Source organism: Benincasa hispida, chromosome 9, assembly GCF_009727055.1.
Source record: "Benincasa hispida cultivar B227 chromosome 9, ASM972705v1, whole genome shotgun sequence".
Taxonomy (NCBI): Eukaryota; Viridiplantae; Streptophyta; class Magnoliopsida; order Cucurbitales; family Cucurbitaceae; genus Benincasa; species Benincasa hispida.
In genome coordinates this window covers 76,313,388-76,328,341 of record NC_052357.1, presented here as the reverse complement: position 1 = coordinate 76,328,341, position 14,954 = coordinate 76,313,388, and the positions used below count along the sequence as shown (strand labels likewise).

The 14,954-nt window shown below is 32.9% G+C and overlaps 1 protein-coding gene across 1 annotated transcript; it reads right to left on the bottom strand.

Moving 5' to 3' along the window:
• Positions 1-3,688: 3,688 nt before the first annotated feature.
• LOC120086235 lies at positions 3,689-5,045 on the bottom strand. The gene has a single exon (XM_039042781.1). It carries the CDS (start codon positions 4,923-4,925, stop codon positions 4,017-4,019), a length of 909 nt encoding a protein of 302 aa, XP_038898709.1. The 5' UTR covers positions 4,926-5,045; the 3' UTR covers positions 3,689-4,016.
• Between the last annotated feature and the right edge of the window lie 9,909 nt (positions 5,046-14,954).

Sequence of the window (14,954 nt, the reverse complement as noted above, 5' to 3'; positions counted from 1 at the left end):
TGATTGATATAAAGTATAATGTATGTTGATACATTATAGTTTAGTTAATTATAAATATGATTTTAATTAATAAGAGAGATAAATGTTTGAATATGATTCAAATTAATATAATGTATATTGATACGCTATAAATATGATTTATATTTAATAAGATATATATATATATTTGGATAAGATTCAAATATTAATTATATGAATGTGATTCATATAAATACTATAGGTTAAAATTAATATAAATGAGATTCATATTAAAATCATAGGTTATGAGAGAGTTGTGCATTTGAATATGATTTAAATGCATGTTTAATTAAAAAATGTGTAAGTTTATAATAAATTAATGAGATTAATTAATTATTTTATTTTTATAATTGATTAATTAATTAGTTATATTTAAATAAATTTGGATTTTTGAATTTAATTTTAATTAAATTAAATATCTGCAGGCGTGCCGTTACTGAAGTGAGGGAGAGTTATTCCATCATGTAATACTCTCTCAAATGGGTGTAGTTCTGTGATTAAAAAAATGTAACATAAAATACAGAACAAAAAGAATCTCTTAGTTAAAAAAAGAAAAAATCTTTCTGCCTTCTCTTCCCTATCCCATAACTCAATAGGATCCCACAATTCTTCATTCTTTATTAGAGAATAGCGATGAAGTTCTTTTGGTGGTATCCATTGTTTGTGATTGGTGGTGCTTGTGGAAAGTTTTGCAGGACGTTGAGTCTGGAGGGGAGTTATTCGTGATTTGGAGAGGAAACACCGAGAATAAAGTATTCTTCAAGAGTAAGTTTCCTCCTGATTTCTTCTATCTTAATAGCAAGCTTATTTAGAATTGTTTATCCTGTATTTTGTCTCTATGTTTCTCTGTATTTTGTGTTTTTCAAAATTAAAATTTAATTTCACGGCATTCACACGCTTCTACAGTGAATTCAATTCCTTCAAGTATTCTATCAATGATAGACAATGTTGATAGAACAATATCTTTATTAGGTATAAACAGAATATATGTATAATAAAATATATATAATGATTGAGAGTGATAGAATGATAGAAAGTGATAGTACACCATCACCGTCTATTAATGATAGACAATAATAGAACACTATTAGTGTCTATCACTTTCTTTTATACCTTTGGTTTTACTTTCTCCTTCTTTTCAGTTTTTATTTTCTTTGCTTTGTTTGATGGTCTTTGACCGTTTTCCTTTTAATGTTGTTTATCATCAATGCACAAATTTTAGGTTTAATAAATATGATCACTAAACAAAAATTAGGTTTAATAACTATGACCACTGATAAATTGATGAGAAGAAAAGAAAAGAGTTATAACCTTAAAGAATTGAGTGGTCGATTCATTAAATCCTTATAAAATTGGAATAGCAACGACGGCAGAAGAAAGAAGTAGAAGTAATAGTAGCGGCGACGGAAGTAAAAGATGAAGAAGAAGAGCAAGAAGAGCGAGAAGTAGCAGTGTCGAAAGTAGTAAAAGAAGAAGATGCAACAATGGTGAGAGAAGAAGGAAAATAACAATAACGATAGAAAGGAATTCGAAGATTAGAACGATAGAAATGAAGATGAATTGTTAGCACATGTGGGTGGGAGGGAAAAGTCGTGGGTCACGTGCGTTAATCGTGGGTCGCACGAGTCGGGTCGGGTCACCAACATGGATTTGGCATGCTTTTCACTTTAGGCTAGGCTTTTTTGGTATTTTATTAGACTATAGTTGGTTACTAACGAATTTGTGAAATTTTGCTATAACTCATAATTAGTTTGAGTTATTTTTTTATATTTAAAAAGCTTCTTCAGAAAATATAATATTTTTTATTACTTATTTAATTTCTCCCAAATTAATCATCAATAATCACTTTTTGAAAATTTCCCTGTTTGGACAAATGCAGTGTCGGCGATATATATTTTCCTTTTTTTCAAAAAAAAAAAGAAAAAAAAGAAAAACAAACACTAAAAACTAAAAAGGTTCGATTCAAAACATCTCATGTTCTTTGAGAAGGTCACGTCGAACAATATATATATATATATATATATATATATATATATATGAAAAAACAACAAAAAAATATATTTTATATCATCTATATTATCCAAAGATTATTATTATTAATGTATATATTTTTTTAGAAAAAAAATCACATTCGAATATCGCCGCCGTGAAATTTGCAACTTAATAAATAAAAATTATAGACAACTTGACCAACAAGAGTGGAGCAGACGTGAGAAGCAGCCCAACCACGTGTGCTGTGCTCCTTTAATTTACCCTAAACCAAAAAAGCCTAAAGCTAAGGCTTTTTACAATCTATAAGGTAATATATGGAATAAATTTGTATTTTTATCCAAAAAAAATTCTAAATTTAAGGTAAATGAGAAATCATGTTCAATTTATAATTCTTCTCACCCAAAGAAAATTTGCAAAAACTCTTACTATTTAAGGAGTAATATTTTGATACATTTACAAATATAGATATTAAACCTAAAGTATTAGCAGATATAACATAATGTAAAAAAAGTTACAAATATGGTCAAATTTAAATAAATCATATTATTGGTAGGAGTCTATTAGTCATAGACCATATCACTAGTAAGAGTCTATCAACGATAGAAGTCGATCAACATTTAGTTATTGTTCTTAAAAATGCTACAAATTGCAATTATCATAATATTTTCTTAGACAAATCATCCAATTCAAAGTCATGTATATCTATCATTTCTTTTAAATTGGAACTTTCATAGCACAAAATTCAAGAAAAGATTCACGGAGAAGTTGAACGAGATGAAGCTGATAAATTAATACCATGAGAATCTTTCACAATATGTGAAAGTGTATATATTATTTATCTTCAATATCTTAAGATTATAGAGCTAATTTAAATAGAAGGAGAGACCTAACATCGTATAAGAAAAATACAACTTGCTACAACTAGCCTTGACACTAAACATAATATAACTAATCTAATTTTTCTGAATTAATCATATCACTATCTCGAGCTTCACCATCAATCTTGATTTTTTTATGTTTAGATGTATAAATTTGAAATTACATTAATATAAGAATAGTTGCAAATATAGCAATTATGTCCAAAGTATTAATAGATATAGCACATTACAAAAGAATTTGTAAATATAGCACAATTTAGATCCCATAATCTATCGGAATGGATTTTTCTAGATTTGAAATTCTTTAAAAATGTTGATATACACTTAATTATTATTCTAAAAGTATTAATCTTTCGATTGGGGTCGTTGAAGCTTTTAAACTAATTGTTGTCAGTTGTGCTTCTAGAAAAATTAGTTGTGAAAGGAAGCAAATTAGTGTTTGGTAAATTTCAGTTTGAAATCTGAACAAAAAAGTTATAGTGTTTGGTAAATAACTACTAAATTATTTGTAGAAATAGTAACTAAAATATATGTAACGACCCGAGTTCAGGAAGGGTACATGAATGAACCGATATCACATCTGAATGAGAGGGATCGTGGAGACATGAAAGTATGGTTAAGAAAGACTTAAAAGAATTGAAAGTTACAAAACAGTTATGATGTTTTTAGAATCACTTCCATCCCTCGAAAAAGCAACCACGAGCGCACCCAAACTATTATCATTACCCTAAAATATGATAAATGCATTAAATACAACAAAAATTCACAAAATAATGGTATAAAATTGATAAGAAAATTAATCAAATACACATATTTATTTATTTTGTTTGATTTAAACAAATCATCACATTCATCCAACAATGGGATGGTCATAGCTCTCAACTGTCTACACACTCCAAAGATTCTATTTTCAATATATCATAAAAACCAGCTCATCTGTACAGCACAACACCTTATAATTAATAGTATTTTTTTTTTCTCTAAATTAGATTTTTTTTTTTTTTTAATTTTCACCACAAATTTCTTTTCATCCCCTTTTCTTCTTGACAAAAGGGACCAAAATCTCTAAATCATGTACATATATTTAATTAATCAGTATGGTAATTTCGTGTAAAAAAAATTTTGCGACTATTTTTGCAGTTCTTGCTGCTGCGACAGAGCGTTTAGCAATGAAACTCTGGCACTGATCAAACTTCTGAAAACCCTCTGGCTTTCACTTTCAATGTCGGTAATCCAATCCTCCAAATCTCGCATCTTCTTCATCTCGATTCTCGTCTCCTCTTTCCCTTTCTTCTTCAATTCTCTCAAATTCTCCGATCCAATTTCTCTGAACTCTTTGATCCCCTTCTCCTCTTCCGCCGATTTTTTCATCTTCTTAGAGACGCGGTCCAATCCTGTCCATGTCCATACCTTTCTAGTCCCGAACGATTCTGCGATTCCGTTGAACACGGCGAGAGAAACCGTCATCGTTACTCTGATGACTTCTTCGATCACGGCGGCAAGATCGGGTGTGACGCCGCCTTGGCCTTGTACGGTGATTTTGGGTTTCTTCTGTACGGTTGAAACCAGTTTCGCCATTTGCCTAGCTAACCTTTTCCTAGATTTAACATATAACGCGATTTTCTCTTGGTCTCTTCTCCGCATCGCGACCTGCGCGGCGGAATGCTCCTCTTTGAGCGTGAGAATCAAAGTCTGGAAGATTCCATAAACGTCAACGAAGCGTAAGAAATGTTCGAGAAGCTTATCGATCCAGTGGTGGTGGCGGCGGAGAGATTCTTGAGTCTGAGGGAGGTTGAGAATGTCGTCGAGATGGTTGTGGACGGTTTTGAGACGGCTCAAGCCGTCGCAGATCCAGGCGGCGGTACGGGGATCGGAATTGAGGGACCAGGAATTGAGATTGGCGATCTCGTCCTTGAGTTGGAAAATCAAGGGGTGAGATCTGCAGGGAAGACTGATGGAACGGACGTGATGGGAGAGGGAGGGTTTGGCCGGAGTCTTGTTCGGAAAAGAGAAGGATCGCCGGAAAACGCCGACCATGGCCGTGGTTTGTAAGAGCGGGAAGAAGATTTGGGGAATTTGGGATTTAGTGGTGAGAAAAATGGGAAGGGAATTTTGAAGTATATAAAGGGGAAGCGGGGAAGATGGCGGAATTTGAGAGGAGAGAGAGTATAAGGCGCACGAGGGAAAGGTAGAGTGGGGAAACAAAAAGGAACAAAATTGTTATTACAAGAATATCATTTTTTTTTTAATTTACACTATAAATTTATTTTTATAAATATTCATAAATTCTATATTAATATCATGGGTCTTGTCATATTTTTAAAAATGTATTGACATGACATAGAGATTATATGAACAATTATTTACCGTAATGCTAAAACTTTTCTATATGACTTTTTTTTTTTAAATTGATTTGTTTTTATTTTTTATTTTTGTAGAAGAGGATGATGCACATAATCGTTGTTCAATAAAAAAAAATGAACAAACTTTGTTACTTTCTTTTGTGTAAGTGTTATCTATGCTAAATGGAGTTTAGTTGTAAAATTTGAGTGCATTCTTTTTAAAGTTAGAGGTTGGATCTTACCTTTTTGTAATTATTGTACTAATTATAAAAATGTGATTGAGTTTAAATCATAATTAGTCAAGTTACAAGTTTAGTCCATCTTAGTATAAAATATTGAATGAATTAATACCTTTAGGAGTCATTTGATTTGTGGGGATCCAAAATTCTCATGGAGTGGGTATCCATATTATTGCATTGTTTTAAGATGTTCGTATACGGAGGACATCTCATGAGTTTTGGATACCTTCCTAAATATGGATTTTCTGAATCTACGTGTTGATGATATCCTCTTTTTACTTTTATGATATCTTTTTTCCATATATATCATCCTTCTTTATTTTCATTTTATAATAAAAATAGATAATGTGAACTATATATTTTATTGATCTATTCGATATATTGTAGTTGTTCTTTTTTAGAAAGATATTCAAATTCAAAATCAAATTAATATTTATTTTATAAAAAATCTTAAATTAATATATATTATTTGATTGAGAAAAATAACAAATAAAATAATAAACTATATTAATTTAAAAAGAAATTCAAAATAATAAAACAAACATGTTAAAAAAAACACTTAATTCTATGTCTAATAGGTTTTTGTCGATATTTTAAAATATTTTCAGAGATCTATTAAATAGAAAATAAAAAGGGTTAGAGTCTTTAGACACCGACTAATAAGATTGACGACAGGTCTTCCCGATTGTCATCAAACAAAAAGGGGTTGGACCAGACCAGCGGAAGCCCCCAAAAATGGTTTTCAAAAAATGGGTGATCAAAAGAACCAAAGCTGACAGCGAGAGGAGAGTGAAGTCACGATAAGATAAAAAAAAAAAAAAATTCATTTTTTTGTGTGTAATTGCTTCACGAATTTAAAAATATAACAAACAAAGATTCATTATAGACTTTTTCTTTGAAATATGCGCTACAAGGGATTTGAACCTCTAACTTTGAAGTCGTTAATAAAAACACTATTATAATTGAGCTAGGTTTATCTTTAAGTATATTAAAGCCTTCGAAAATCTATTAAAAGAATATAAAAAATTTAAGAGCATAGTAAACATTAAAAAAATTGGAAATTAAAATCATAAAATAATCCTCAAATAACTATTAGAATGCATGGATTTAATCCATATGATTTCATATACCTTTTGATAGGTGAAATGAACAATATTTGTGTCTCTAAAATAAAAGAAAAAGTAGTAACGGTAAAAGGCAAGGGTATTTTTCTTTTTATTTATCAATTTAATATTTGGTGGGGGCGAAGGGGACTGGATCCGCGAATAAATTGAAAATGAAAATGGAAGGCATGGGGGCGGCCAATGATGTAGGGACACGGAGGCGGTTGTGTTCTACAGTTCTCCTTGTGGAGGGGACACCACGTGGCTTCACACGCTGGAGCAGTTATTTTGAGGCGCCCACCTACGCGCTGCTTCTACTTCTAAGCAACATTAACATATTAATTTGTTTAATTAACACATTTAATGATCAAAATCTCATCACAAGTAGTTAATAGTGGATTTTATTTATTTATGGTCATTATTGTCATTTTTTTTTTATTGAAGTGAAGTTTCATGTTTGTTTCATTGGATTTTTATTTCTATGTATTATTATTTTTAATTTTTCATTCTCATTTCAGCTTTAAACAAATTGATTAATTAACACACTGACATACTTTAAAGCACTCGATTAAGGTGATGATTATGTCAACATTATTAGATGACAAAATGGTAGGAGTGACTTTTTTTTTTTTTTTTTTAAAAAAACTAAAATATAACTTTGAAAAGTAAAAAATGCAACAAAATTTAGAAATAAAAATGTGATTTAAAACAAGATAAAAATTGTGAATTGTGATTTAAAACCATTAAATACTATGAACAATTCTCATTCATGATTTCTTTAGAAATTTCATTCTCCTCTCTCTCTCGAAATTGTGGGTTGACAGTACTTGTCTAAGATTAGTAGTTGTTTCTCAATTTGTCTCTATATTCTACCTATCTGACAAAGAATTGTTTTCTAGAAATACTGATTCTACAAAATATTTCCTTTATGTGGAAAATCTTCTTTGAAGTATTTTTGCAGATCTCTGCCTTCTATTTGTGTGACTATTTTAGAATTTAGGGTTGCTTTATGCGTGTTTATTGTGCATATTTAAAAGACTCTTAGTTTGTTGTTGTGGGTTTGATGTTTTCACGAAGAATATTGAGTGTCATTATCTTGTGAGCATTATGTCACAAGTATTGTGTTGATCTTAAGAAGGAAAAGATAGTGTTACTGTAAGGTTGGAGACTTACTCCAAGCTATATTGTTTTCCATAAGTAGACTTCTTGAGAAAAGAATCTCTAGCTTAGGGGAGTCTAAGCAATTCAAGTGAAATGATCTTCATTTGAGAGGGAAAGATAAAAGATTCAAGTGAGAGGAAGTCTCGGGGCTTAAGGGTGTTGGGTTTTATGTCCTAAAACTCGTGGTATGTAAACAATGGAGCTTATTCTGATAATTCAATAAAGGTATTATTGAATAAATCTATTGCTTGAATAGAAATCCAATAAATCTAAAAGTCCCTTGACTATTGGATGAGTACTTGAACTTTATATGGAGACATAAAGGTGGATCAGGTTCGAGTAAATAGTCAAAATGATCTATAGTATATTGATAAGGTTGGGTACCTTATTCTGGTAACACTATTGGATACGGCCTGCTCTGTAATTGTTATAAGGAGTTATAAAGTGCTACAAACGAAGTGATCCTAATTCGTTCATGTTGGACATGAGCAGTGGAGGTGTTCTTGTGCAAAAGAGTTTGTACAAGATCGGACCATGAAATGAGTCACTCTTACTTTATAACATTATTTACTATTTAAAACTAACTATTTCAAAGTGATGACCTAGGTAACTTGACCTTAATCCTGAGCTAACTATGAACTCCAGTTTATCTGGGATTGCCCTTAGATTTGCATAGGTGAGGGTTGGCTTAACAGCGCCGACTCAATATGACTGATATTTCAAGGATAAGACTGGATAGATAGTTGGGGACATAGGGTGCAAGAGGAAATTCACTCCTACCCGCTTTAGGGATAGTAGAGAAGTTGTTCCCTTAAGTGCTGATTCTGGGGCTTGAACAAGGGATCCCACCCTCTCATTTGGTATGAGAGGGACTCGGTTTTGTGATTGGATCACAAAACAATTGTTCATTAGGGGATCAGTAGGAACTTAAGGAACAAGAGGTAATTTCGGGGGTAAAACATAGATTTGACCCAGGCGTTATTACGAACAAACTTGTTAAGGGTTAACTTACTAATCATGTTATATCGAGTGGACATAATATATCTACAGTGAGGGGAGTTCAACTATGGACTATAGTGGAGTGACCCATTAGAATGGTGGTTAGATCGGTCTAATGAGTTTAGCCAATTAATCTCGGACCGTTGGAGCCTATGATCTATAGGTCAATGAGGTCCCCCTACTAGCTCGAAAATGGATTAGCTCTAGAGTAATGTGATAAGTTAATTTGAAACGTTCAAATTAGAATCAAACGGAATTGGAGAAAATATATTTAAATATGATTTAAATATATGAAGATGAATTTGTGTAAAAATTAATTTAATATTGGATATTAAATTAATTAGAATTATTTAATTTGTTTAAATAACTATTTATTAATTTTATTAGAAAATTAATTTATGAAATTAAATTGTAAAATTAATAAATTTTGATTTTAGAAATAAAATATGATTTTAAAATCAAAATAGATTTTGGAAATTAAAAAAATCACACAAACTTGAAAAATGGGGTTTTCAAGTCATCTTCAAAGTTGTTCACAAGGAGCCCACCACCTTTTCTTTGGTTACTCCAAGCATGAGTTGCATCTTATGCAACACATCTCTTTGCATGATAGTCTACAATATACTGAAGAGATTGGGTGAAGAATAAATGATGAACCGATTGAATTTTTGCTGAAAAATCCGGATGAAGAAGGTGTTCTTCAATGGGTTGGTTTAATGATTTTTATCCATATTCCTTTTGATTCAAGCTTATTTTAAGTCCCACAACTCAATCTAGAGCACCAAGATGATAGTAGGAAAGATCTTGTGGTGGTCTACACAAGGATTTGGAGAATTTTACAGCTGAAAAATGGAGATTTTGAAGGTTCAGCCGACGTATGTTCTTGAAACCCATTATACTTTGTTTTAGCATGTTTCTTTTATGCCAAAATTAATGAATTAGAATGCATATGGATTCTGATTTCTTCCACTGCATACTAGTGTTGATCCAACAAAGGGAAGCTGAAGTCTTGCTGAGAGGGAGTCTCGATCTTAGGGGAGCTTAAGAAGTTCTTCACTGATATTAATATTTAGGGGGAGCCTAAGTCACTACAAGAGGGAGCCTCTCATCTAGGAGGAACCTAGGTGAACGAGTGAGTGATTAAACTCTAGGAGGATCTCTGTAATCATATTGTAGTTACAGATAAGTACTACGTTGTAATTGTTTATCATTTATATTAGTGAAGTTATCTTTCCTAGGCACACTACCCATGAGACATAGGTGATATTTGTCGAACTGGATTATCAATCTATAATATATTTTTTTTATATGTTGTCTGTATTTATTTAATATTATGTAGAATGCTGTAACATTGTTCGTAACAACATCTAACATCCACTAGTTATCCTCAACTTAATTTCATATATGAGCCATTTCTACTCATTTTATTCGACTTTGGTTTGTGAAAAAATCTCTTTCTAATGTAACCACACCTGATTTGTTGAAACCACGTTAATTACCATAATTCAAATTAGATGGCTTTTTTTAAGGTAGGTAGTTTAATTTATTTAGGAAGATGTCTAATTAAAAAAAAAAAATGTAAGTATTACATTTAATATAATGACACGTCTTGTCTCACAACAATTATTACTATAGGTATTCAAGTTAATTAGATGACAATTGGTAATATAATTTATTATATGATTTTCTTTTTATCTTTAGGTCTACTAGCTTTACTTGGCTTTGAACACTCTATTCAATGGAGTTCTCTTTCACCTCAAAATAATATATTTACTTGTCTTTTTGTTGGCTATTAGTGTGTTTTTTTTCCATATAAATAAATTATTCCTTTGTGAGGAGAAACTTTGATTCCAAATAAATATACATTTTAATTGTAAATATACCACTTTAATTTATTATTTCTTCTTAATAAATATATAAATAATATGTTTGCTAAAATTAGAAACAGCTAACTTGATTGTGAGAGTTGAGACAATATAAACACTAATATTAATTGAATCAAAATTTATGCAAGTTGTCTATAGGACTCGATATCTCTAATAAATATTAAATCGAAGAACTATTCAAATGAAAGCCATGAATTGCAATCATGTAACAACATTAAAAAAAATGAACATATTCATCAATGAATGAACACAGTGGAAATTGACATTTAGTTCATTAACAAAGAAATGGTAATGGTTATGTGCACCTTTCTTTGTCCTCCCCCAAGTTGTTCACTACAAGACAACCAACGTTGGGATTTTATGAAAGAAACTGTTTTTTTACCAAACAATTCTAACTACTGTCCCATGTCTTTTTCAATTAAGACGCTCAAATTATTGCTCCAATCCCTTAATCACTTTAACTTTTTCAAAAATGTAAATTTATTATACCAAGATATCCATTATGTATACATTTTATTTTACAACATATAACATATACATTTTCTATTGATGTGATGATAATTTTAGTTGCTTTAATGCTTCATATCTAACAACATTAATCTTTAGCATTAAGTAAAGGAGAGAGAAAGATATCCATTCCATCAAGAATAAAATCAAATCTCAATCAATTGTGTTAATGAATTTTGAGTTTATCAGTAATATCTCGGGCTAGGTTTTCTTTATAGTTGTGAACTATTATGTATTTTTGTATTTCTCTGTGACTCATAAATGTAGAGTATAAGGGTGTATATATATACAAGAACACCTAAAAATAATATGTAAACCTAAACAAAATAACCAATCCAATAAATTACATGATTGTATCGTAACCATATAATTGAACATACCCCCTCAAACTCAAGGTGGTAGAGTAGAGGCCAATTTGAGTTTGCAAAGTATCTAACTGAAGTGGACAAGGAAAAGGGCTTTGGTGAAGATGTCTGCCGGTTGCTCGATCGTAGATATGGCTTGAAGACGCAAGGTGGAACTTTGGAGATGGTGACAGATAAAATGGAAATCGGTCTCAATGTGCTTTGTCCGTTGATGGAAAACATCATCATGTGCTATCTGAATAGCACTAGGGTTGTCACAATGAAGAATAGTGGCAGAGTTCTGGGGAGCCCCTATGTCAGTCAGGAGCCAACAAGGCCATAAGACCTCTGAAGTTGCATAAGTAAGCGCACGATATTTCGATTTGGTGCTGGAACGAGAAACAATAATTTGTTTCGTACTCCGTCAGGAGATGAAAGAATCACCCAAATAAAAACAGTAACCTGTGATGGATCGTCTATTCGTAGGGTCACCTGCCTAGTCAGTGTTAGAATACCTAGAGAGAACCAATGGGGATTGAAAAGAGAACTGACGACAATGCCCTAGTGTACCTTTAACATAATGCAGAATATGAAGCACAATGGTGAAATGGATAGTGCGAGGAGTAGATATGAACTGACTGACAGCATGAACCGCATAGGCAATGTCTCGACATGTCACTGTTAAATAGATAAAGCTGCAACCGAGTTGTCTATATAGGGTTGGATCATCGAGAGGAACACCATCAAAAGAGGTCTGATGAACATTTGAATCCAACAGAGTTGATGTTGTGGCAGAATCAATGATACCAGAACGGGCCAAAAGATCAAATGCATATTTTGCTTAAGATTAGTAGTATCTATTAAGGCATGATGAGACTTAAAGACCAAGAAAATAACTGAGTGGTCTCAGACCTTTCATCTCAAAGTATTCTCTTAGATAGCGTCGTAGATTCAAAATAGCTTGAGGATCATCACTAGTAATTGTTGGGGTTGATGCCCTAAAGTCTCATGTCCCGTAGTTTGTAAACAGTTTGTACGAACGCTTGTGTTGTATAATATATGATATTTACTTCACATCTTGTATTTTTGCTCAGTTGCTTGTTTTATTTTCTTTACCACAAACCAATAAACATAAAATCCCTAGTTTATCTGTATGTGACTCAAACATGTATGTGGTGACATCCAAGTGGATCATGTCTTGAGTGATAACCAAAATGGTCTGTAGTATATAGATATAGGAGGGAAACCTTATCCTGGTAACGCTACGGATGTGGCCCACTTTGTGGAATGGTCACAAATGTTGTGACTTGTCACAGATGATCTGATCCTGATCATTCGTGATGGGGACATGCGAGTTGGGGCATCCTATACAAAGAGTTTGTATAAGACCTGACCACGAAATGTTAACGTCTCGTTATATAACACCGTTCATGACAGAGACTTCACTTCACTCAGATGACCATAGGTAACATGACCTCAATCCTGAATGAGTTGGGAACTTTTGCCATTGAGGGCGGTTCTTTGATTTGTATAGGTGCGAGTGGCCAGGTCGCCGATTCAAACCTACCATTTTGAGGATTCATCTGATTTGGAAGTTGGGAACTCAGCTACACAAGATGGAATTCATTCCTTCCCCGAGGCAGGGGTAAGTAGAGAGATAGCTCCCTTAAGGGTTGATTCCGGGGCTTGAATGATGTGGCGTCACATACCTTCTCTTGGCCCGAGAGGTGTTCACATATAGTTGGACTATGTTGTATTGTTCATTAGAGAAATCGGTGGTACTTAAGGAGTGAGATGTAACTACAGGGGCAAAATAGTAATTTGGCCCAGCTGTACTTACGAGCATCTGTGAAGGGTCATCGTACTCATGATTGGTTATATCCGATGGACACAAAAATATATCTGTAGTAAGAAGAGTTCAGCTGTTGGTCTTTAGTGGAATGCCTGACAATTAACGGATGGTGGATCTCGTGGCTAAAGAGTTTAGACAGCTATCACGGACCGTTAGAGCTTCGAGCCACAGGTCCATTAGGTTCTCTGGGTAGCTTGGATAAAGTCGAGAACCAATGTTTAGGTTAATTTGAAATGTTCAAATTGACAAGAGGAAGTTCGATTATATATATATATAATTGGACTAGTTAATTATATATGATATAATTGGCTAAATGTTGAGATACATTATTTTGGAGGAAATTAGATATAAATATGACTTATATCAAGTAGAGGAGAAAAACTATACGTAGATATGTGATATCAAACTATAAGATAAAAATATAATATAATTATATTTATTAATTAATTAGTTGGTTAATTATATGAGAATTAATAAAAAAATTCACGTTCGGACGTGGGTTAGTGGGGCAGCGTCGGTTATTGTAACCGATGAATTAAACTAAAAATAGTTTTCATTTTGATCGGTCGTCCCAAAAGAAAAGAAACAGAGAGAGCGCGCATTTTTTGAAAAAGAAAACGATCGCTTAAGAATTTTGAGAGCCTATACGATAGTCCTCTCCGCCTAAACGATCATCCTCCTCACGCCTAAACGATCGCACACTATTTCCTACACGATCGCATAGCTTCTCTAAACGATCGTATAGTGTGCCGATTTTGCTAAACGATCGTATATCTTTTCCTAAATGATCTTTCAGTAAAATCTACACAATCGTGTAGCTTCTCCTAAACGATAAGCATTTTGCTATGCGATAGCGCTTTTTTCCCTCCCACTTGCTTATTGCCTACACGATCTGGTATTCCTCATTCCTCTACCAAATTCGCCAAAGAACACGCTTTGGGTTCTCACTCCGAGAATACCCGGGGCTCTTTATTGGTGGTGTCGTCTCCGCGGCGTTCGTGTTCGTGCGATTGTTCATGCTGCTGTTGTTGACGCTGCTGTTGGGCGTTGATAGATTGATTGGAGGATTCCGCTGCTTGGAGTGCTGGAGTTTGAAGAATGTCTTCAACTGGTATGACACTCTTTCCCTTGTTATTTTGTTATTCATAGCATGTCGATAATTACTATTTGTTTGCATAACTGTATGTTTGAATGTATTATATGTATTTTGGTCACGGTGAATTCGGAGCGATCCGAACACACTCATGGAACTCTTCGGTAAGAGTTCCTTCAGTAATAATCATGTCATCTACATATAAAAGAAGGAGAATGATGCCATGAGAAGTCTTATGAATAAATAGAGCAGAGTTATGAGAATAAAGTAAACCCAAGCTGGGTGACGGTAGAACTAAAGGTTGCAAACAAGGCGCAGGGAGATTTTTTTAGCTTTTACAATGCACGACAAAGAAGACAGACCTTTTTAGGTGGGGGATAGACACTAGATGATGGTTGCATATAGATTTTTTCAGACAAAGTATCATTAAGAAAAGCTCTTTTAACATCCATGAAGAAAAGGCCACTCTTTAGCAGCTGCTACTACTAATAGACTTCGAACAAATGTCATTCGAGCAACTAGAGTGAAGGTTTCCTCATA

What these genes read in the sequence shown, in the direction of transcription:
- LOC120086235 (XM_039042781.1), bottom strand. Translation starts at nt 4,925, where the DNA reads ATGGTCGGCGTTTTCCGGCGATCCTTCTCTTTTCCGAACAAGACTCCG.